Here is a 23,347-nt window from a genome sequence, read left to right as displayed (position 1 = left end):
TTTCTGTTCTTGTATTTTCTATACGTCTGTGATTGCAAAGACGAATTTTCCTATAAGTTGGACAAATAAAGTACTATCTCATCTTATCTTATTCTTAGAATTGTGTGTGTGTGTGTGTGTGTTTAGACTGATCTCATTTCCTGGTTTCTTCTCATTGCATGCATCCGCATGACTCCGCCTTCCTCCGGGGCAGGAAGTGATAGTAAGCGGCCGCGCGCTGAGCCGCCTGCGTCTTTAAGGAGGCCGCGTGAAAGAAGGCGTGTTCACGCGCGCCGCCCGGACCGGAGGCGTCGTTGTGACTCTGTCGCTCCACAGCAGCAGCAGCATCTGAGGATGAGGAGACGGCCACAATAACACTTCTACACAAGAAGAAAGAGCGATTTGTTCCACAGCGTTGATTTGGAGTCGCACGTGTTGCCATTTTTTCCCCCGTTCTTGTTTATTATTGTTGTTATTTATTTATTTTTTCCCCATCTTCCTTTTGATGAACGCGCCCACATTGTCCAGCCGCAGGGGGCCTGACTGGTTGCAGCAGCCGGCTCTGATGAATGGGATGCTCGGTAAGTGTGTGCTCCTTTATGTCTGTACCTGCACTTTAACTTCTGCACATTCAGCTGCTTCTTTAGGGTTTAGTAAGCTAATTAAATACATATAGAAGGGCCCAGTTTTTATTCAGTGAAACACTCGCTGGAAGGCAGCAGGCGCCTATTTATTGTTCCCTCGGCCATTGACCCACCCAGAATCACAGCTTTATTGTACTCGGCCGTCAGAGGTAAACACAGGTACTGCTCAAAGGAAACAATTGGCTTTACCTCTCTTTAAGCGGGCGATTGTCGCCTTGATATTTTCAATTTAGTCGGTTTCATTATCTTATTTGCCGTGAAGCTAAAACTGGCCCACGGCGTCTCGCATCTTAAAATCATCTCTCCAAAAGAAAATACGCTTTCAGGGGCTTCATGAGGGCCCAAAAAATGCGTTTGATGTCACAATAAGCGGGTGTGTTGTAAACGTCAAAATGCACGTGTTTTGCAATGCTGATACTTTGAAAACTTGCCTTACAATGAGTGAGCAACAGAAGTACTGACATAATATAAAGTTTAGGTGGAGTAAAATAAAAATAACAACAACAGACCTCCCCCATCATGCAGTGCCATTTGTCCAGTCCGGACATCCCAGAACTGGTTAGCTTGACAGTCATGTTCAGCTTGCTTGCAATGGATGTCACCAGGGCATCTGATGAGCTCATTGACTGGAATAATAAGGTGGCAGGCCTCAGGTCTGTGGGCTGTCACTCAGTTACCGCCATACTGATAAGAACTTCTCAGTAGAGGAGAGATAATGTTGTCCCAGGGCTCTGCTTGTGAGTTAACGTGAAAGGCTTCTTTTGTTGTCCAAGGTTAAGAAATTTGACATTTGACCTCTGTTGCTCCAAATATGCCATGCCTTTCCCGTGAGATGCTCTGTGATGGATTAAGGTGACAACAGAGCAAACACTCAAACCTCATCGCCAAAATTTACACGTTGTATGCTTAGCCTGTTTACTTTTTCCCAGAAGTGCCTCTGAAATGCCTCCCTGGGCAGACGATGCATTTGAAACCAGCCTGCGCAGGTTCAGCCCTTCCTGCTTTCCTCAGTTTCTTAAATTACAAAGCATTTAATTGCCTGGAGGAGCCATATGGCAAGTGCCTGAAGGTGAAAGTTATTTATCCTCTGTGTGGGGTTGCACACTTTGCCAAGTTTTGTGTTGCTGGGCACAGCACAGTTCAAACAGTGCTTGCTGGCATGATGCCCAGGAAACTCTGGAAACTGCTTAGAATATATATATATATATATATATATTTTTTTTTTTTTTCCCAAGTGAACAAGTTGATGCACCTTACTTTCATTTTGAAGATGATATGCCTGAACATCTCAGAATCTCTGTGAGGATATGCCAAAGTTAAATTTGTAGTTTGTGGTCAGTGTAAAGCGCACATCCTGCACCCATGTTCGAACATGCCGGTAGTTTGTGTGCTCATTTGAGGCAATGTGTGCGTCCTGTCCAGCCCCCTCACATTCCAGGAAATACCAATATATACAGTTTTTGTTTTTTTTGTTTTTTCCTCAAATGCCTGTGAATGTGGTGATAGTGGCCTGCTACATTATTGTAGCCAACACGACAGGACTTTTGAATGATGTGCAGTTTAACAGATTAGGTTGTTTTCATCTCCCTCAGTCACAACCACAGGCCTTCAAATGACACACATGGAATCCTAACACACCGTTAAATTTTCTTTTCATTTTGCTTTATGTATATCGTTGTCACTCCCAGCACCATTGTTTTTTTTGTTGTTGTTTTTTTTTTTATGACCTTGTTCTCTCGTCATTAAACTCTAAGGGCGTCTCTTATGTCAGGGTGTGAATGCTGTGTTTGTTCCTGTGTCCTTTGTTTGGAAGCATTGTTTTCCAACCTGCTTATCCAGCCTGCTGCTTTGTTACCCAACATGTTGGGGTTGGTACTACAGTTGTAGGAACTGTTCATTCTCTCTTTCTGTCCTGTTTCCTTGTTGCAGTCAATGTAAATATTCTCCAAAGTTGATACCATTGCAGCAGTAGACAATGGCAGGGGATTATCATCTTAAATGGCGCAAATGTTAGAGATTTTTAGATCTTGGCTGAAAACATATCATTGGGTATTTTCATATTTATCTAATATCTGGGTATTAAATTCATAGCTATCACTCCACTCAAGACATTGTAAGTTTATCAAATACAGGTTGAGTGCTTTGTATAGTTTCTGAAATAGTAAAATCTCTAAAACTGACTGTTTGATAGCTGCTTCTTTGGCTTCCTTCCAGCCTCTGCGTTCAGTTGCTTTTTTATGCTCCTCTGACTCTATAATTATGGCACCCTTGCACTCTCCCATAATTTCCCTGCATTCTTTCCATCAAGGGCCACAGGTTTCCACTCGAGACTTTTCAGAATTCAAGCCCCTGCTCCTTTCATGCACCTGGCCATCCTGTGTCAGTCTGTCCTTGGTGACGGTACAGACAGACATCAGGGCCCAAGGCCAGAGCTGTCACCGCCCATGAGTCTGCCACCCACTGTGGAGCATTTCCGGTTGTGTTTAGCTTCTCATATAATTAAAATAACTCATCCTGATCGGCTCCATTAACTGCTGAATCCTGAGCAGCCGTCAAACACACTGTCCCAGCACTGGTCTAATCCCTGCTCCGTTATTAAAAACTGAGTATTGATGGAGATATGAGCTGGGTTTGTTTGGTTAGCACATCAGTATTATAGTATGATGGAGGACAGCTCTGTTTACATTATGACTGGTCAGGAAGGGCAGGAAGAGTAGATTTCCGGAGAGATGAGAGGATTGACCAGCTCATTTTCTCCCTGCCCTTCCTGTGGACGTACCCCGTGACAAGCCAGCACGTTTCTCTATGAATTGGCAGATATATGCATGTGGCATCCAAGCTTTTAGAAAACTGAACTAATTGTTCAGTTGAGGTCATTGGTGTAAGTCATGTATCTCACTGGTAAATCGCTGTCATTTGTACCAGTGCCCAAATGTCTTAGTGGAGACATGGGTAACAGTTAACGACCTGGAGCGGAGCCTGTTGCAGATCTTAAGTGATGACCAGCTGGATGAGAATGAAAAGGCACAGGAGGTTTTTAGTCATGTCTCATTACTGGAAATATTCAAAATAATGTTAAGTGGATATTTCTGGCGTGCTTGTCTGGTTGATATGGCCGTTGTCATTTTTTCCCCTCTCTGCTCATTCCCAGAGTATATCGGGACAGTCCAAATGAACACAGCCCCACCCTCCATGTTTATATATAAATGCCCAGTGCGCAAATGACGAACCATGCTGGTTGCAATTTCTGAAGCTTTTGAAAATGTGTTCTGATCACAGAACAATAGCAGAGCAGGAAGGGACAGCGTGTTTGTGAGCAAAGGTCTGAGTTTATCAGGCCTGTTGAACCCTCAGAAAAATATTTTATCCTTGGACGTGTAGAAGTGGACCGTAGCATTCTAGTTGGCCGTCCGTGTTTTATGCCTGTAATACAAGCTGTCGACTCCATAAAAAGCAGAGAACTGAAAGAGAGATGGAGTGTCATGTCTGGGGGCTGTGTTGGCTGTAAATGTAAAAGAGACTAGTCATCTCCTCTGTAGTGTCAGAGGTCACTTGGTACACGTCAAGCTGACTTGCTGCAGGCCTGTTCTCTGCCAGGAACCCTGCCATTGGCTGCTCAGGCTCTGCTCTGTCCTGGTCATCATCTGTCTACCCCTTATCCTTCTCCTCACTGGCTTGTCAGACCTTAAGTGTCTAAAAGGAAGGTTTTTGTTTTAACATTTGGCATATTAATGATTATGATGATGCTTTCAGGTTTGTTGAGGTGTTGCTCTGTGAATGTAGCACCCGTTTCAAACTAATTATAAGGTGTTGACAGTTTCATTGTATAATCATCTCAAGTATGTTGAATGCTATTTTTATACTCTCCTGAGTTTGCAAGTTTGTTCTTTCCAGTGTCGCTTACCTCGAATATTCCACACACTGATCTGAGGATAGCGACAGATTTAACACTCACTGATATCAGTGCCAATGCAGAAACCTCAAGGCGCTTTTAGTAGCAGGGAGGTTCTAAAAAAAGTCTGTTATACTTTGATCCTTAGCGACTAAAATGTCCTGCTGGGTAAAGTGACACATTAACATAACAAACTGCCTCACACCAGCTTGTCAGGTAAAAACACAGATATGTGATTCCCCCCCCCCCCCCCCAAGATGTTTGTCCATCTTGTTTTGTTTGTTTTTCATTTATTTTTGTAAATACCTCTCAACTTAATGTGTCAGTTATTTCCCAGAGGCTGTTGACTCTCTGCTGTCTAACCAAATCAAACACAACATTTTAAAATGCTTAGCTTGAGATGATTTACATAATTGTGCCAAATTCAATTCCTATCAATTAACCGGTTGTCTCAGCTTTACCTGTCAACGTGCAGGCTAACATGCACAGGCCGAGGATGACCTCTGAAGAGGCACTGGTCAGAAACTATTAAAAAAAATCCATGTCCATGCCCAATGCTTCCCATCACTCTTTAGACTGCAGAGGCCTTACACTTTGATCAAAATGAGCCCCTGGCTCTCATTCTGTATTGGAAATGCATGGTGAAAAATGGCATGGAAAATGTGTAGTGTGGCAGGAGGGCAGTCAACATACCCTATAGATCAACAAGTTTATCTGAATCCATAACACCACAAGCAGATAGATGGGGCCAAATGGGCCATCCAAGCAACAGCTAAATCTGGCTTTTTCTGTAATTTTTATTTATATTTGTAACTTATCATCACATTAGTGTGCTTTCTCCTTTTTACATTTTGTCTCAGAGAGCAGCATCAGCTTGATATATGTTGCTCCCCGTCTGTGATTGAGAGATAATGTGATTTCCACTGTTTGTCCCAGGGCTGCTTCTTCCTAAATGGGATATTCAGGCCTGCTAAATGAGTTGCATGGCAGATACCTATCTACTAGAAACCATTTGTCTGCTTAATTACTGGAACATGTGTTTGTGTGCGGCTGTGTATGCGTAGGCCTGTTACTGAACAGCAGTATATCTTTTGCAGTTGGCTGAATGCAATACGGTTTGCTGAAGGTATGATCGTCAATTTTAGCCACTGTTCAGAAATTTAAGGCTCCCCCCCCCCCCCCCCCCCCCCCAATGCCATTTTACCCTCAGGTCATTCGGTTGTCCATCCAGGTCACTGGCTTCAAATGAGGCAGACAGACAGCCCCCACCACAAGGGCAGCCGCCATCCGTCCCAGACTGTAGAATACACTCTGGATGAATTAAGCACAAAGAAGGTGCATCAATACTCAATTAGGGAAATGGACCATTAGTCATGTTTGAGAGCAGTTTGTGTGTGTGTGTGTGTGTGTGTGTCTGTGTCTGTGAGTGATCCTTTGTGTAATATTGTTGGCTGGTCTAGTGTGAGAGTATTGACAGGAAGTGAGAAGTTATTTGTCCTTAACACAAATTATCAGAGATCAATATGTGATGTTGAGCAGATTGTTTTGTCGTACATGTAAATTCATGGTTTTCAGCTGTGTGTGCATGCATGCGTCTGTGTCAGTGTGCACATGTGTGCTAAACTACCTTCATACTATGAATAATAATTGTATTAATGAGTGTTTGAGTCATAGCTTGCAGCTACTGTTTGTTCACTTCCTCTGATGTAGCATCTGTCTACGCTGTTGAGAAATGACTGCAGCATTTCCTCTTAGACACCAAATCCTCCCAGGTGAATATGCTGAGGTTATCATCTGATTTTTATATATGACTCGTTTTTTCTTTTTCTTTTTTCTTTTTTTTTTTTTATCTGTTCAGTCAGAGCCCTTTTCTGTTTGCTTCCTTCCAGTGTAATTTTTGTGCTCTTCCCAGAAGTTTTGGGTGTGTGTTTTCCTCCCTCAAAAAAAGTGGCTGTAACCATATGATATTGAAGCAGATTTAGAACCCTCCCTAGACCCATCCTCTGTATTTAAATTTATAATTGAGTTATGTGATCCATAAACAGAGCTAACGTTACATTCCCACGGCAGACATACATATGAGGGAACAGTGTGGAACATCATTTACAAACAGATGCAGAAAGAAGGAAGTGAAGCAACTTTCTGGAAATGCTACTATGTAAATTTATCAAAGTGTGTGTACGCGCATGTGCTTGTATGCATGCTCTGATGCTTTTTACTCAGCAGCCAAGAAATGCCACATCCACAGGAACACACAATCATTTTAAGGACTTGGCAGTTTGTGGGTCGGAGATGTGTGCAAAGTAATGCGTGTGTTTAGCTTCTAAGGAACTTTTAAATGGTTTTCGATCTCAGTCAAATTGAAATGGTGCAGATGTGCCTTGTTTGCCGGTTCTTTCTGTTTCTCCAGCAGCCAAAATCCCAAGTGTTGTGAAAGTCTGTTTATAAAGTCAATCCCACCCCCCACTGCGACCTCCTAGTTCCCACGCTGACTGCTGCCTTCCAAGGCCCTTTCCCACTTTTTCATTCACATGTACACCCACATGTGCATGCACAAAACAAACACACACACACACACAAAGATACACAAGGCTATAAATACAGCAGGGCTGTGAATTGAGTTTGATGCAAGGAACTGTGCTGCTGCAGTGTTTCTGGGATCTGGTTTAGATTCAGCTGATGAAGAACACTGAGCCTGGGAGCCTGAAATGAATTCCCGCATCCACATCCCTGCAATGGGCACCATTGAGCTTTTCAACTTGATCCTGGCCTGGGGGGTGTGAAATGAAGGAGTGGGAGGCGGGCTTTTACCATCTGTCCTTATTTCATCTGCTGCTTGTTTTTCCCTGTCTGTTTATGCCACCCAGAAGTAACTACTCCTCCACCCACCCCCCCACCCCTCCCGGGTGTGAATTATTTCCCACATATCACCCAAAAAAAAAAAAAAAAAATCTGAACCCAGAGCTTGAATAACAAACATGTTTCTGTGAAAAAAAATTTGAGCCTGCCTGTATGTTTTGGCACCATTAGTTCATGGAAAGTTTTCACATTCCTGCAATTTTACATCTTGCTTCTCTTGGTCTAACTAGCTCTATTTCTTGGAACATTTAAAACATGTTTTAATGATTTTATTACTTTCCATTTTAACCAAAAAGGAATAGATAGTCACAAGATGGCTGGAGTAAGTGGATGAGTGAAAACACAACAGACAGGTTAAATGGGTGCATTGTCTGAGTTGCAGTTTGACACAGATGGAGGCCATGTGTTGCAAGCTTACATGAAGCCTGAAGCCTTCTGCTGCCCCACGACAGGAAACGCCATTGCTTGCTTGCAGAAGGGTGTTTCTATGGAAACCAGTGCAGGTGAAGGCATTAACAGGAAGAGTAGTATAGAGGCTCAGCTGGCAGAGACACAGGGTTGAGACAGAAGAACGAGGTCAAAACACTGTGGAGCCTGCCACATTAAACAATTGAAATCACCCAAAGACATGTCTCCCAAAAACAAGTCTGATTTTTGGATTTCTTTAGAAGCCTTGCCTGCGAGACATCTGAACGTCAAGGTTCATTTGCAGACTGTTTTGCTTTGTTAAGATGAGTAAACAGAAAAGAGGCACAGCGCGAAGCCAGAGAGATTCACGCCTGGCACAGCAAGGTAAGTCCTTTTTCTTTAGGCCTACCATGGAGATTTTCCACCCATAAGTCAAGAGGTGTATGTGTTTTTGATGTCTAGGAAAACAAAAAAAAAAAAAAACCTGCTTGCACTACATTTTGTAGACCACCATGGCGGTGCTCTTTTTATTGTTTGTTTGCTTTTTTTTTTTTTTTTTTTTGGGTGTGTGGATCATTAATGAGACACCCTGCTTCTGTCCTGCGGTGGAGCTTCTGGAGGAAGTAGTGCTGGCTAGTAGGCAGCCTGCAGTGAGGTTTCCTCTGTCTGGGCTGCATGTTTCAATAATGCAAAAACATGTTTTCTATCAGCTGTCAGTCACAAGCCTCAAGGGGCTTCAACACTATTGTTGGAGGAAAAAGATGGCTAGTGAATGTTTCCGTGTGTTTCTCCTGTTGAAATTCCATTTGCATCTCTGTGACTGGATAAGTTTTGGTTTGATAATGGGTGTTTTGGAATCAAAGATGAGCTTTGCAGCAAAAAATCTCAGGCAAACCTCAACTCTCCCTCTCAAGATCTTTGGTCTGTGGTTGGTGTTTTTTGCTCTTAGTTAGGCTGCTGTTTTATTTAGCAGAATCCTGTGGTGTTCCTCCCCATATCATCTTAGAGGGTCATCACACACGCATAATCTTGAGGAGTGTTGCTTATCATTATGGAGTTGTATAATCGATAGCTTCAGCAGTTGTGATTACTGGATTATTTGAATTTCCTAGAAATTTTTTTGTTTACTTGAGAGAATTGAACAGTCAAATGTGAATATTTTATGCAGTGCAATGTGGACGCTGTGCAGTCGATATTAAGTTTGAGTTTCTTTTATTTATTTATACACACACACACACACACACACACACACACACACTAGTTTTTCGTTAAATCATTGTTTTGTTTAAATTCTTTACTGCCGTTCATTCATTGTTTTTCATTTCATCTTTCCAGGTCACCAGGCTGATTGGATTTAAGGAGCATCAGTATTCATTCCATGGTTTCTACCAAGCATCAACTTCAAAATCTGGAAGTTGTTTGGTATTCTGACTGACTCTTCCTCTACCTCCTCTTTGTGCAAAGCAACCTAATCTGTCACCATGCCAATCTTGAAACAGCTAGTGTCTGGCTCCTCCCAGACCAAGCGTCGCTCACGCATGGACCTAACCAGAGAAATGATCAGTGCGCCGCTGGGTGACTTCCGCCACACTATGCATGTGGGCCGCAGTGGTGACGCTTTTGGTGACACCTCCTTCCTCAGTACGCGCTCAGGGGAACCTCCCCCCGAGACACCATCCCACCCCAGCTCTCCCCGGCCCAGCCTCCTGTCTCGTACCTTTAGGAGCAGCAAACGTTCACAGTCTGTCACCAGAGTGGATCAACATAGAGACAACGTCCTGACAGCCCCAGGTAGTTCCCCTACCTACGTAAAGAATGCCATGTCTCTGCCATTCCTCAATGATGAAGACAGAGGGGAGAGTATAGTGGCAAAGAGTCTGTCCTCGAGTCCTTTCAGACAGCACGGGGAGGTGGATGAGACAGGTGCAGCTGAAGCTCCTCACTCCCTGGAGCTACAGGAGCGAAGCTTCGGAGAGCTTACTGAACTTCCAGAGAGCTCCCATCACTATGGAGGTGGAATGAAGCATGCCGTGTCTGTCATGTCCTTCCATGTAGACCTGGGACCCTCGATGCTGGGTGACATTCTTGGGGTGATGGAAAAGGAGGATGATGACCTCGGGTACGAGGAGGGCAAGAGCAGCGAGGGCCACGCCTCGCCACACCTCAGCACGCACGGTGACGAAGATGATAGTATGGAGAAAGAGAAAGAGGAGGATACAGAGGAGCAGATAGAGCCAGGGAATGAAGAGGAGGAGGCAGAGCTGCATCAACAGCCCTCCATCCACCCAGCTAGCTCCATTGATCTGGAGCCAGAAGATGGAGTGTCCTACACCCCAGAGTACACTCCTGAGACGCTCCCTAAACACTTGAAGCATCTAGACAGCTGCTCCATGTCCAGCTCTGGCTCTACGGCCCTGGATGAAAAACCAAACAGTCAGACCTATGCAGGAGATACAGACAGCGCCACCTTCAGTGCCCCACCAGAAGAGGAAAGCAACTTCTCCTCTTTCTTGGAGGATGAAGACGATGAGATCCGTGTATGAGAATCCAAAGCCTTCAGAAAAATACAAAAAAAGGAAATAAAAATAAGTGGGTCAGAGCTCGGGAAGGAGTTTATGTGAAACTAGCAAGTCCTTTGACAGTGTGGATTTGCACTCAAAGACAGTGTACTGGGGTATTGTAAGAATGGGATTGTGAAGAAGGCCAAGAACTCTTACTTTGTAGGTCTGCAAAGAGACTGTGACTCCATTTGTCAGAGAGCTTCGCCCTCCGCTCTCTGTTTCTCTGTCAATCCATCGCCCCCTTTTTTTGAACAGTGAAGGGGGGCTGGAAGAGCAGCCACTTTTTGAAAATGGAACATTCCAGAAGAAAGCAGGGAGGACGGGCTAGAAAGGAACTTTTTGTGGGAAAACCCTTTCCATAACTAAAGCTCACTTCACCCTCTCTCTCTTCTCTTTTCTCACTTGATGTGTCACATGTGCTTTTTCATTTGCTTTGCCTCTCTCTTGTTGTTGTGCTTTCTCCGTCGGGCTGAGGGACATCATGAGGCCGAGGCTGAACAGAAGGTCTCTGTCACCACCGGATCAGTGGCTGGTATCTTGTCACAATAAAGGGGGCTGTGTTTTGTCACTGAAGTGTGAAGTCCTGCTTTGACCCTCCAATATCTGTGAAATATGAAGCGAAAATACCATAAAGTACCCCAGTCAAAAGTTTTCTCCCCCTTATGTAACTCAGGGTCCGTGTGAGGCCACAGAAAGGCTGCCATTTCCTGCTGTAAAGCTGCACCACAAAGCCCAAACCAGAACTCTTGTCTGTTTTTATTTCCCTGAGAACAACACAGACTTAGGCTGAAATGAAAAAAGCAGGGCTTTAAGACTAACAGCCATACACTGGCCTGCATTAACTATAAACCACGGTGTTACTACAAGAAGTGAGGGGTGTGGGGAGTGTTGTGCTGCACGGTGGAAATTTCTCTTCCGTCTCGTCTAAATGAACATATTGCTCATATCACCTTGAAGGCAGTTTTCTTTTTTTTTCTTTTTTTTTTAATGAATTCCAGTGAACTGACATAAATTAGCTGTCTTCATTTTACTAATCCGTTGTTTCAAATTAAAACCGAGAAGAATTTGGTAACCACTTCCTTCCTTGTTTTTTGTTTTTATACATCTGATAGATTGCAGTGGCTCGAGTGAACTGCGTAAAGGTTGCTGATCCTTTTCAAGGAGCTGCCTTTTATGTATAAAACAGATTCCACCACTACTGTAGGGATTGTTATGGTTAAAGAAGAGTCCACAAACAGATGCTATTAAACCACACACTACTTCTGTTTTGTGTTTCAGACTTGTCATTTTAATTGTTTGGGGGGAAAAAAAAAAACTTAGCTGTATTTGTTATATCTGTTTGAACGGATGGTGTGTGTGCGTGTGGGGGGGGTGGGCAAGGCAAGGTCATTTAGAAAAAGATTGATATTTTTCTGCAAGTTGCATAGTCATTGCAGCTCCACTTTATCTCTTGCATCATTTAAAAAGCCACGACCAGAAGTATTGAGACTCAGTTGCGCTGATTGAATTTACTGCCTTAATTGAAACTGACATGTGCCAAATCGCAATTTTTTGAGCCAAAAATCATTAGTCGTGAAGTTCGTTTTTGGGAGAGACTGCCACATCTGCCTGTCATTTGCTTTTTTCTTTAGTCTCTGTTGAATTTAAGTGAAGGGAGTTCAGCTTGCAGGTTAAAAAGAATGAAATAAAAATAAGCAGCCTTTTAAGATGTCATATGATGAAAGACTGAATTTGCATAACTGGATATTTATATTCCAATCACTCAGACACTAATAATATATTCAGGTCATTTCCAGGGTTGATTTGTGTGAATGGGAAGTTGTCTGTGTTGCCTTCTTCTGTACAATATATATTAAGCCTTACTGTTTTCTTCTTCACTGTATATTTACAGCCTTTTTTCCTTGTATTATCCTAAATAGCCTATATTTTTCAATAAAAGAAAGTCTGAACATCTTCACTGCTGCATATGATTACTTTTATATACATATTTTTTTTGTCTTGGTTCATCAGAGGATAGTGTTACTTAATCAGCAGAGTTAACAAAGGAATTCCTTGACTGCTGTTTCCTGTTACTATTCTTTGGCTCTCCCGAAAGAGGAAGGAAGGAAGCATTTGGGGGGCCATAGTTGAACGAGTCTCTTAAGTATTAATATACAAGCTGAAAATGGTGTAATGACTCTCTGTGTGTGTGTGTGTGTGTGTGTGTGTGTGTGTGTGTGTGTGTGAGAGAGAGAGAGGGAGACAAGTCTGAAGATAAGGCTTATTTTATAATGGCTCTGTTTTTGATACTCACATTGAGTGGCTATATACTCATCAGTACAGATGTGATGGATGGTTTGGCATTATACGGAGCTGCATTCATAAATACTCGTGACATGTAATTCCTCATCCCTTGGTTGGAGGATGGATGAGTTGGACATGTAAGGACCAGATCCTACTCATCATCGTTGACTGAATTGTTCTGTTGCTTTTGATTTTATGGACCCTGCTTTGGCTTTTCACACGCCATTGAAATTCTCATTGCTCGGTCAAAGTTCAGTGAACTCTGTTTTGTTAACACCGGCTGCAGACAGTCCAAGGTCTCGACCTGCATCTCCTCACATAACTGCATGCTGAGAACATGGCTCCATCCCTCCTGAAGTATCGTTATTTATTTAATTTTTTGTTTCTGAATCGATCTTTCATCTCCACTTTGGTGGATGTTCAATCTCCTTCCACTCTGTTTTTCACAGTCACATTATATCAGCGTCCAATCTGCTGGAGGGCTAGGAAAAGTCATTATTGTTAGACTTGTGGTAGAAACAGGCCATTTATATTGATTGTTGTGGTCAATACAAACCAGCAGTGCTATTGATCCCTCCTTATTCTGTCTGTATAAAGCCATTACTCTCCCCAGAGACCCTTACTCTTTTTTGTTTCTTCAAGAAGGGAAGACTAAATCTTCTAGAGTCACCACTTTTGCATTTTTTTTTCTCCTTTTTTTTCTTCTTTTTTTCAAATAAAAAAAGTATTGTTTTTAATTTGTCTTTATACGTAAATTATGCATCTTTCCCTGCTGCTGGGTGGATGGGGCCAATCTCTTTGTTTAAGTCTTGTTATCTACTGCCATCTAGTGGCCGTGTGATGTTCACATCTGGGGATGGGTGTGTCAGTGTAATAGTTGACTGACTTTGTAACACTACTGTCTCGTTTTACACCCACATTTTCACATTTATTGGTGAGTTTATTTTGTATCTCATACCTAATTTGGGCACTATTTGCCTGCCCCCTACGCCCCTAAGAAAAATATATCAAACTCCACCCCTGCCCCCTCAGCCAAAGCCATACATTGAAATCTGAGTCTCCCTTGCAGCTGTTTCGCCCTCTCAAACACTCGGGATGTAGTTTCTCATCTGCCTCAGAGGCTGTCAAATGTAATTTCCCTTTGGTTCCCAACATTATATACATAAAAAAACACAGCAAAAATCTTCTAACTGGAGCCACCAATGGGAGGCGCTCATTGCCTTCAGGTTTATTATGTCAGAAGACCCTTCCTGGACCCACAACCTTTTCCACCAAATTCCATAAGCAGACTTGCAGCTCTTCCAGAAGGCCGACGACATGCTGAAATCTGGAAAGTATTAAACAACCTGCTGGTGGAGGGGGACTGGAGTGAAGGGGAGAAGGGCGGATGAAGGAGTGAAAGAAAGAGAGGGGGGAGGTTTAAAAATGGGGGATGGGGGAAAAGAGAGACAGAATACAAAATTGTTCACGTACCGCCCTTTGCCTTGCTCTGTTTCCTTTCCCCTCCCATGCACACAAACACGTGCCCCCCCCCCCCCCCCCCCCCCAAAAAAAAAGAAAAAGAAACCCAGACCTCTCCCCAGGCAACTCAAGCATTTCTTTTATGTTGGCAGCAGTAGGTTGTAAGGCTTTTTTTTTTTTTCTTCGTCTTCTTTTTTTTTTTTTAATGGGTCATAAACAAACAGCCATTTCTGCTGTGTTGTTCTGTAGGAGGAGGGGTGGGGAGTTTGTGGGTGTGGTGTGCGTGTTTTTGTGTGTGTATGAGAGAGTGTGTGGAGTTGTTTTGCTGGCAAACAACATAGTAGGCGAGTGACATGGTTCGAAAGCACCAAACTGTGTGTTTGGGGCTCGAAGCTAGAGTGAAAAAACTGGATTCCTTCCAAACATCCTTTCCCATGCTTTCATACACATATCTCTGACCAAATGTGTGCACAGCGTCTAGGAGGGCACACTGCACCCCAGTGGGAAGGCCCCCCCATAAAAGATATATAGAATCCAAAATGTGCCAATTTAAGCTTTTCGTGCAAGCAAGAGGGAATAAATGCTGTTCTTGCTGATAAGTGTCAATGGATGATTCAAAATTGTCGATCGAGTTTTCTTCTGTTCTGCTGTTAAGTTTGACTGGAATTCAAGTGATAGAAGGATCGTTGATGTATTATTGTTAGTGAGCTCTTTTTATTCTTTCAATCTCAACACAAGCTCCTCTTTGCCTGTTTGCCTTTTCGAATGTTCCATGTCTGCCTTTGGGTCAATCTGCCAGCAAATGTTATCATTTAGAAAAAATAGTTTTTCTTCCTCTGTGTCCTCAAAGATAGGCCGAGAGACAGATATTGGTGCTAACAGGAGTGATGAACATAAACATTCCAGTACCCGGCACTGACCTCTTGACTTCTACACTCTGGAACTGCAGGACCAGCAAGAGGAGACCACACACACATACACACACACACACACTCTCTCTCTCTCTCTCTCTCTCTCTCTCTCTCTCTCTTACAGACAGACAGACACGTGGTGGGGGAGGAGCAGGGAGCCTCTCCGGTGTCCTCACTTTAAAGACCTTCAACACAGATGCCTGTGTTGAAGTCTGTGAAAAATTAGCCCATCCTCTAAAACATCAGCACATTCTTCCCGCGCAGGGATTGTTGCAGGTATGTATGGCTTTCTCAGACGGAAAAGTTACTCCAAGAGAAACGCAGCTCCTCTCCGTCACTCTCCCCGACTCGCTGCGCAAAGAACTGTTTCCTTTATAAGTCTGTAGATTGTGTCATAACTTCTTTGGGCTGGAGTCAAACCTTCAGTGTAAAAATGTCATTTTCCATCTCGCAGAGCCACAATATGCTGAATCCACCTTCAGATGTGTGAAGAAGAAAGTATTATTATTCTTTTCGCCAGAACAATATGTGCAAATTCTTTGTTTCAAAGCGATGCTTGCAGAAATGGCAATCGCAAAATCAACTTCCACCATGATCTTATGATTCTTGAAACCACTATGTGGCCCAAAAATATGAACATGCAGAGCTAATTTTTGCCTTAAGCACAGAAACAGTGATTCATCCCCTCATTTTCCATTCTTTTCTCCTGTCTGAGCGGTGCTGTGCTCGCTCCACTGAAGAGGAGATCAGTTCCTGCAGCCATGTATGTCCCCAGGAGGTCTGGCCTGGCCTGCACTCAGCCATGACCACATAGGATGGGACTTTGGGGGGGCTCTACTGCTACTCTAACCACTCATCCCTGCCAGAGGCCGCTTCCTCACACTGAAGGAAGGAGAGCACTCAATATACCTCCACACATGCCAGACTCCTCTGTCCACCCACATGTTGGGGTCGCTATCAAATGAAAAGCTTCCCACATAGACCTTTGTAAATAAAGTTTATTTTCAATCAGAAAAATCAGAAAAAGTCTCCATTCATCTGTCACTCATTGGTGGGAGCAGTCAATCTATCAGCAAACCCAGGATTGATTAAAGAAAAAAAAAAAAAGCATTTAGATGTTGATCACACGTTGAGGCTCCATCCTTGGCAACGTAGACTTGGCGCCATCCCAAGAGGAGGCTGTATGTTCATACAATACGGTCCTTGTTTGCAAGACACTGCATGCCCACTGTGGAGGGAAACATTTTAAAGCTGACCAGGAAGTGGGGGATCACAAAGGGTCAGCTCCCACAGGCTACTTTTAAACTTTGACCTTCCAGTCCTTAGTCAACTTCATCTTCGTTCTCCCCTGGAATAAATAGTGATTCCAATTGTACTCCCTCAAACAGTCTCAGAGATTGATTCCTTCAAATATTTAGAGGGATGATTATCTAGAAATAAGTGGCCCCTTTGTCCGACACATTTCTTTCACTCAGCAATACATTTCTCCAGCAAACTCATGTCATTTTTAATATGTATCAACCTTGCATGTGCAAAGTGTTTCTGCAAAACTAATTTCAACTTTTCACATCCTCAGCTGTACTTTAAATTACAGTCTACTTGGGAAGATATTAGTTTTGAAGATTAAAGGGTACAGGCAGGCGTCAGAAAGTGTACTTAGTTATACCCCTCAGCAGCTGAACTGCTGAAGTCACACTTACAGTAAAAGACAGTTGACCTGTTGCTCATTCACTTATAACTTCATCTTGGTTGGGTGGGATGAGGGGCTGTGCTCAGGCCTGTGCATTCCTCACTTAGCTTTATAAACACATGCTGCCGTTTTGCTCATGTAGGTTGAACCTCAGGGATTTTTTATTTTATAGTGCACCCAGTAATATCAGCACTGGCAGAGCCCATCAGACAGACTTTCCATTACAGTCCATCACCTTCCTGTTTTCATGCAATTTTATGTGCGAGTCCCATTTCACTAGTGGAAAAACTGCAGCATTTTAAAGGCGCATTCACTCCCCCCCCCAAATCTTGACAGTATCATAAATCAGGGCGCGTCCACAGATAGACAACATCGCTAGGGTGAAGAATTCCAGAGCGCCATGTGGAAGGATGACTTTAAAATACACTGTCCTGGGTGTTGGTTCTTGATTTAACAACTCCGTCATCCAGTTTGTGCTCCCCTCCCTCTGGCCATGGTTCCCTCAGGGCTGAGCTGGAGAGGAGTGGGGGAAAAGTCCAGCCGATGCTGGCTCTCTTCATTATCCCACCAGCCAGGATCTGACTCTCCTCCTCCTCTGAGTTTACACAGCCAATCGGAGCCAGCAGACGATAAACAGATGCACTGTGTGTGATTGTGCATGTGTTGGGTTTGGTTGAGTTGTATTTATTTTATTTCCTCATATTTTCCACTCATTGTATCGGTTTTGCATTTTGCTTTAATAAAATAATATAACACTTAAGTTTGTTACTTGAAAAACCAGTCATGGCGGCTGAAGGAGGGGATGGCGTACGAATTTCAGCACATGTTGAGCATATAAAGTGTGGTGATTGTGCATAAATTAAATTCTCCCACATACATTTTCCGCTGAGGCTAGAACAAAAGTGGTAAACAATTACACGCACTGCCACCATCCCGCAGGCATGAATACTATAAATGTAAATGTGCACTCCATGCTGGATTTAAACCAATGTCAAGAACAGCACGGCACAAGTATTTGATCTCTTATACAACTTTTACACTCTCGCATCTGTCATGAGACATGTTTTTTTTCTTCCTTGGTGGATAAAGGCTTGAAATTTGAATCTATCTGCAGTGTTTATTTGAAACATAAACACTCAATGTGATACTTTGCATGTGATGTAGAAGCCTCTGGAGGCTCAGGAGCTCAGGAGCTCAGGAGACACAGCTGAACATGAGGCCATCTCCTGGCCTCTCTGTACCATACAATTGCTTTCTGGCAGCACGTCTTGCATGGTAAAGCCCTCTCCACCCGCTGCATCTGCAACTGTTTATTTTGATTGACAGCTCATTGGGACGATCAGAGAGGCAATTCAGGATTGTGTGAGATTCATCTCAAGTGAAGCGCTGCATCGTTCACACCACAATCCCTAAGAAAATGTCATGTTGACAGTGAAAACCTCAAGCTTTATGGGAGTGAGTTGTTGTGTTTGTGTGTGTGTGTGTGTGTGTGTGCGTGTGTGCTCAGGAATCCAAGAGTGCTTACGTGGGTGTTTGACCGACTTGGTGAGTAAGAGCAAGGTTGGAGAAAACGTGAATCAGAGTGGGATGGAACAAATAGAGAGGGAATGGTTAAGTAATCATCCAAATCCCTTTTTTTCTTTTTTAGTATTCTCTTGCTGCATGCTCCAGCTGTGCTCCAGCTTTGGGCCAGCCAGGAAGCGTTGGAAGGGGAGTGTGTTGGGTGGAGGCAGGGTGAGGTCACTGTGCTGTCGGCCCCTGGGACAGGAGGATAGCTGAGAAGAGAGACACTCTGAAAACTGTGAAAGCTCTATCTTTTCATTCTCACCACATCTGGAAGACCACACAGTGCTGCCATTTTGAATGCTGTCAAACACTGACTCTCTCTTTCACATACGTGCCAGTGCGCATACAGATGTGCAGATTGAGTCACCCGCAGACACGCAGGCATATTTAGAGACCTCTATGTGAGTGCCTGGCCCTGCATGCTTCGAATGCCTTGGGTGTGACCAGAGTGGCTAGCAGTGTGTGTGTGTGTGTGTGTGTGTGTGTGTGTGTGTGTGTGTGTGTCTGTCTATGTGTGTTATTGTTGCTCCATCTGCCTGTCATCTGCAGCCTGTCCCCTCGGTTCTCACTGAGGAAGCGAGCTGGCCAGACAGAACATTCAAGCAGACACACACAGAAAGGAAAAACTGAGTGGAAAGAACTGCTGATAGAATTTGGAATTTCCTGGTCACCAGCAGTTTTAAAGGGAAATTAAAGCACTGGTCATTCTGAGACCTTCGTCGTGGCGCAGACAATCTCATACAGCCCATCACAATGGTAAAAGTGTGAGTTACTGAAAGCAACATTCAGTAATGGAAGCTACCTGTTACTAGTAATCTATATTTGGATATTGTGGTGGGAGGCGAAATGGCCTTACCATCACCACAGAGTTTCCAGCTTTCCAAGAAGTTTCAAGTTATCCATTGTGCGACAATTACATCGTAGTTTGTCTGCTGAATCTTACAACTTGGCCAGCCTTACTGCCTCCTCCCATAGCCATGTGTGTAGGTTTTTTTTTATTTTTTTTATTTTTGCAGACTGAAGAGTTACAAACCCAACCATGACCTCAGAAAATTAAATATTCTCCTCGGAAAACCCCCGCATCCCCTGAGTGGCATTTTAAATTGCCAGCTGCGTTGTGATTGTATGTGTACATTTGTGTGTTTGTGTGTGTGTGTGTGTGTGTGTGTGTAAGAGACAGTAAGAATGAAAGAGCGGGATATTTTGTTACTGTTTTCCATGAACATGTGCTTGTTTTATGTATGTAGTCACATGCTTGTACTTGTGGTATTTACAGTAAATTGAATAAAATATTAAGTCCACAAGATTGACGTTGTTGCCAAATGAAGCCAAGGTCTGTAGTTTATAGGCCTGCTGTGATGAGAGCCCAAGTTATTGTTTTCAAAGGGTAACTTTACAATGGAAAAATATAAGAGCAATGCCTGTTTTCAATAAAGTCTTTCCATACCACCACCCCCCCACAACAACTCTGAAAAGTTGAGTGCTTAATCCAAGCTGTCATGCTATATTTTCTTCTTCGACTTCACAACTTGTCCTAACCATTTAGGACCAAGTAAGAAATTTTATGTAATTTTTCCACTTGCATATTTTAAATCGCCATGTCTAATTATTCTGAGAAACAATAACTATAAAAGAAAAAACTAAATGATAGTTGGAAGTGCAAAAATATTGTTCTTTTTTTTTTTTTTTTAACTTCCCCATTCAGCACCGCTGGTTGTTTGTTGACCACACCCGATGTTTCTTTTGTCGTGATAGGGTGAAATTCATTACATGAAGGAACTGAGCAGAACACATGTTTTGAAACACTTAGATGGGTGTGGGGGAACAGGGTAAGGTCTCATCTGGAATGCATAAAGCAAAACAATACATCCCGACATCCCTCATCACGCTGGATCAAGCGCGTGGTCAGCCGGAGATGGGCTGGGACTCTGTGGGATCTGGTATGCGCGTGATCCTGCAGGAGTAATATATGCTTAATGCTGTTTTTCAGATTTTTTGGGGGAAAATTTGGCACCTTTGCAGGGCAGATTTCAGTTTGACCTCCACTTAGTTTTACGTCATAAATTTCTTTTATTTTGCCCCACATTCCAATACAACTAGTATAACCCCTATTTATTTCTAGTGAAGTTTTTGGTTTCTGTTGTAATTGCATCCAAACATTTGCTAATTAGCACTGTACACAACACAGTGAAGTCAACATGTTTTTCAGGGGTTAAGCCATGCGTGGCGACAGGATGATGCCATCAAACAAGAAGCAAATGCATAAAAGAAGTTATTACAGCGCATTTTATGGAAATACATCCAATAGTTGCTGAAACATTTTTCGAAATGTCAACCTCATGGTTAAAGGAAAAGTCTAGGGATCACCAAAGTTATTGGGATTCATTCTCCAGGGACTACTATCTGTGCAAATTTTCATTCCAATCCAGCCAAAATCATGGACCAGCTGACCAGCAGACAGGCCGAATAACTTTGTCTTCCTGCTAGCATGGCTAGCAGAGATATTTTCTACAATGAATCTTTCATGAGTTACTGCTTTAAGTTAGGGAGAGATATGTTACTGGGAATGTTTGGGGTGATCTCCAGGTCAGGGAGGGGCTGTCAGAGCGATTTGATTGTGAATTTGTGGAGTTTTTGGAAAAAATGCATGTGTGAATTTGTTGCATGTGATAGTGCATTGCTATGCCTGCTAGACTTTATCAATCCATCCTCAGTGGATTTAGTGGAGATCTTGTGGGTGGTGGTGGCAGTTCTGGGCTGTGGTCCAGGCCGATGCCGAAGCACACACACACAACACAGAGTTGGCCAGTTTGGCAGCACAGCCACAGTTTCCTTTGGACTGGCTACGATAACCTACAGTCACCAGACGAGCCATATGTGTCGCATACCATTCCCCAGAGCAGATCCACTTCGGCCAAGCATATACTTTTCCAAAAGCAACCACCCCCCCACAACAACAAAACCCACTAAGTTGTGGATTCCAGTGTCTAGCCTCATACATCAGCAACAAGATGACTCATAACTCAAACCCTGAAGTGATAAAGTTAGAGATGAAACAAAAAACTGTTCATCAACAATGCCCAAAGAATGGTCTTGTTAATAGTCTTTTTTTAAGCATTATACAACAGCCAACCCTTTGCTGGTTGTCTTGAAGCTATTAATTTGCTGACTCACCACTCTCACACTCAGCTGTTTTACACAAAGGCTTCCTAAAAGTCAGTGCCAAGTGTAACCGTGCGTGTGTGTGTGGATGACCTCAGGGTGTCAGATCTGCACCCACCAGCACCCACAATTTAAACAGGTTGCACCTCAGAGTGTAAATGAGTTCAGGTTCTAGGCATTTGTATTGGATTATCATGACCTCTAACCCCCGAGCTCTACATGCCATTTCAGCAAAGCTAAATCAAATACATGCCTCAGACAGCAAGCTGATAGCAGGTAAGAATCAGCTCCTTGCAAGTCGACCTGATCTATAAAAGCTCCCAAGTGTTGGCAACACTCGGGGATAGAAAATATTTGCTGGCACACACCTTATTTCACATAAACTCCGAATTGGCAGCCAGTAAAGGAAGTGCTGCACTGTTAGCTGTCAAAGGAGCACAGATACTCTGTCTGGAAAAGATAGCACAACAGCAGGAATGAGAAAACCACTGATAACAAATAAACCAAAATTACTTTCTTCCCTGGGAGTTGCAGGGGGATTTTAGCTGCAGATTTTTGAGAAAGCGAATCACAAGACTATAAGTACTTATTCAGAGCCATTCGATTGGAATCGTCATTAACTAGCATGAAGTGTGGCTGATGCAGTTTAGATACATAGATTGCAGATTTGTGAGAACGATATAAAACTGAATTCTCCCATAGCTTTTATTGCTTCATTCCAAACCCCTGAGGCCAGTATCATTGATTTCAAGCAACAGTTTGTACGCCGGTCTTGCCTGCCGGGATATGCGTGTGCTGATGACATCGACTCCAACAGGAAGCCAGGCCCTAATGATTAACACATGTTCAGGATCACTAGGGTGCCACAATCTGGAGTTCGTCATGCCGTATGTCTCTGATTTATTTTGTTGTTGTTGCTTCACAGGGAGGGACGGGCCCATTTCTTAAGGGAGGGAAACGAAGCCTTTTCTCCTCTCACTTTCTCTCTTCAACTGTTTGGCTGGCTTTATCTGATTTAGCTCCCAGCCAATGGTGATCTTCAGATCGTCATGGTCCATTTTGCAGCTACAGAGTTTGAGACGGCAGAGATGAGACAGGGCTCATATACCCCACCAATGCTCTAATATGATCCTGCCTCACAGATACTCGGAGATCCTGGCATATTGTCTTATTTTAACACACAACACAGCCAGAGGATTCCGATCCAAAACATAGGATACATTGTGTGTTAGAAATTAAAGCCTGGTCAAATTTGAAACAGGCACTTTTGTGCACGGTCCACGTCGACACGGATTCTCATATCGGTATTGTGTTAACAGTTACACATGGCTTGTTAAGCGTGCTATGCTTTAGCTGAGGTCTGGGTCTGCAGAGCTCCTCGCCAGCTTCTCCTGCGTGGTCTATGGGATGTTATCTGATAGTCACTAAGTGGCGGAGAGTAAACACTGAGAGCTGCACAGTGAGGCCAAGCGCAGCCCTCAGGATCAGATGGGACAGCGCTGGGAAAGAGCGATGCACATCCTGGAAAGCAGAAAACGCACCTGCAGAAGGAATGTCACCATCTTTGGTTTCAAAGTAGACAGGATGATACATGTGACACTTGATTTTGATCAAACAGCGCATGCATGCCAAACCTCCCTACGTAATAAGTATAAAAGATCTGCCAAAAGATATGATGATTCATTGGTCTCCCTGCTGTTACTCAGAGATGTCCAGCGAGATGACTTTTTAGTGTACAAGTGTTGTCAGCTACTCTTGATGACCTCTGATGAGACTGACTTCAGAGCATTAGTGTTCCCTCCTATTCTGGCACTCACTTCCATAGGTGAAGGAATACTGGGGCGTTCCATCATTCCTTCATATTCCCACAAGCAAAATTGCCGGTCCAGCTGTCCGACTGAGACGTCTGCCAGACAGCCAGGGCAGGGTCA

General features: G+C 43.4%; 2 protein-coding genes across 3 annotated transcripts in view; one reads left to right on the top strand and one right to left on the bottom strand.

Annotated features, from left to right (window-relative positions):
- The window catches only part of LOC115047234 (immunoglobulin lambda-1 light chain-like), a 357,726-nt gene that overhangs the window by 235,871 nt on the left and 98,508 nt on the right, over positions 1-23,347 (bottom strand). The gene's annotated exons all lie outside the window — the stretch shown is intronic.
- cdc42ep4a (CDC42 effector protein (Rho GTPase binding) 4a) lies at positions 286-12,297 on the top strand. Of its 2 annotated transcripts, none has more exons than XM_029509322.1 (2): positions 286-560; positions 9,118-12,297. In XM_029509322.1, the coding sequence occupies exon 2, from the start codon at positions 9,264-9,266 to the stop codon at positions 10,323-10,325; it is 1,062 nt and encodes a 353-aa protein (XP_029365182.1). In that variant the 5' UTR covers positions 286-560; positions 9,118-9,263; the 3' UTR covers positions 10,326-12,297. The 2 variants fall into 2 exon arrangements, with proteins under 2 accessions (XP_029365182.1, XP_029365183.1); XM_029509323.1 differs by lacking the exon at positions 286-560 and adding an exon at positions 6,738-8,166.

The sequence above is a fragment of the Echeneis naucrates genome, chromosome 8, assembly GCF_900963305.1.
Source record: "Echeneis naucrates chromosome 8, fEcheNa1.1, whole genome shotgun sequence".
Taxonomy (NCBI): Eukaryota; Metazoa; Chordata; class Actinopteri; order Carangiformes; family Echeneidae; genus Echeneis; species Echeneis naucrates.
Note: the sequence above shows the minus strand (reverse complement) of the source record. Positions and strands in the feature narration are given on the sequence as shown.